Source organism: Trypanosoma grayi, assembly GCF_000691245.1.
Source record: "Trypanosoma grayi strain ANR4 Tgr_2378_V1, whole genome shotgun sequence".
In the NCBI taxonomy this organism is placed as follows: domain Eukaryota; phylum Euglenozoa; class Kinetoplastea; order Trypanosomatida; family Trypanosomatidae; genus Trypanosoma; species Trypanosoma grayi.
Window position 1 is genome coordinate 1 of NW_008827996.1, and position 781 is coordinate 781.

Here is a 781-nt window from a genome sequence, read left to right on the forward strand (position 1 = left end):
AGCAACATCAATAGCAACTGGAGGAAGGCTGTGGCCCGTTGTGCGGGTCATCGGCTTCCACGGAGTAGCATTACATCAATACTGGCATTCCATTGCAGTTACACATATACCGCTCCTATTGTAAGGGGCAGAAATAGGTACGGAGCTCTGAGCCTGCGCTACCAGAAGATTCTTCGGTGATGGACCACGATTTGGACGACGAGACGCAGGCGTTGCTCCTCAACCTGCAGTCCCAGCGCTGCGACCACCTTGAGCAGCAGGAGGAGGACGAGGCGGCCATGCAGGAGCTTCTGCGGCGCGAGCAGAGGCTGCACACGTATCAACATCGATGGCAGGCGCACCTCAACGCGCTGTGGGGGCCGGAGCCGGCGTACCGGCTGCAGCCGGAGGATGCGGCGAGCCGCATCCTTGGAGGCCTCTACTACACGTGGATTGGCGACCTCATGTTCCGAGCCGCGCAGGAGCAGCTCAGGGAGGAAGACATGCCGCGCCCAACACGTGCGGCGCGGGCGTACAATGCCGGCCGCATTCTCTCTCGCGTGCTGCAGGAGCAGCGGCTGCAGCGCCATGTGTGGGATGCGTTCATTGGCGTGGAGGTAAGGCACCGCAAGGACCGCACGAGTGTCGGTGCGCTGCGCTGGGTCGGCTACGCGCAGCAGTTGCGCACACCACAGCAGCTCTACGCCGGCATCGAGTGGCGCGAGCCACCGGCCCACCGCTTGCGGCAGCACGAGAAGCAGCAGCGCGACGCGTCAAGCTTGCCCTTCACGAATGGCGTTGT

The 781-nt window shown here is 63.0% G+C and overlaps 1 protein-coding gene across 1 annotated transcript; it reads right to left on the bottom strand.

Moving 5' to 3' along the window:
• Nucleotides 1–158: 158 nt before the first annotated feature.
• Nucleotides 159–569, bottom strand: DQ04_23781000 (hypothetical protein; the record flags this gene model as incomplete). The annotated part of the gene is made up of 1 exon (XM_009318189.1): nt 159–569. One exon carries the CDS (start codon nt 567–569, stop codon nt 159–161), a length of 411 nt encoding a protein of 136 aa, XP_009316464.1.
• Nucleotides 570–781: the final 212 nt, after the last annotated feature.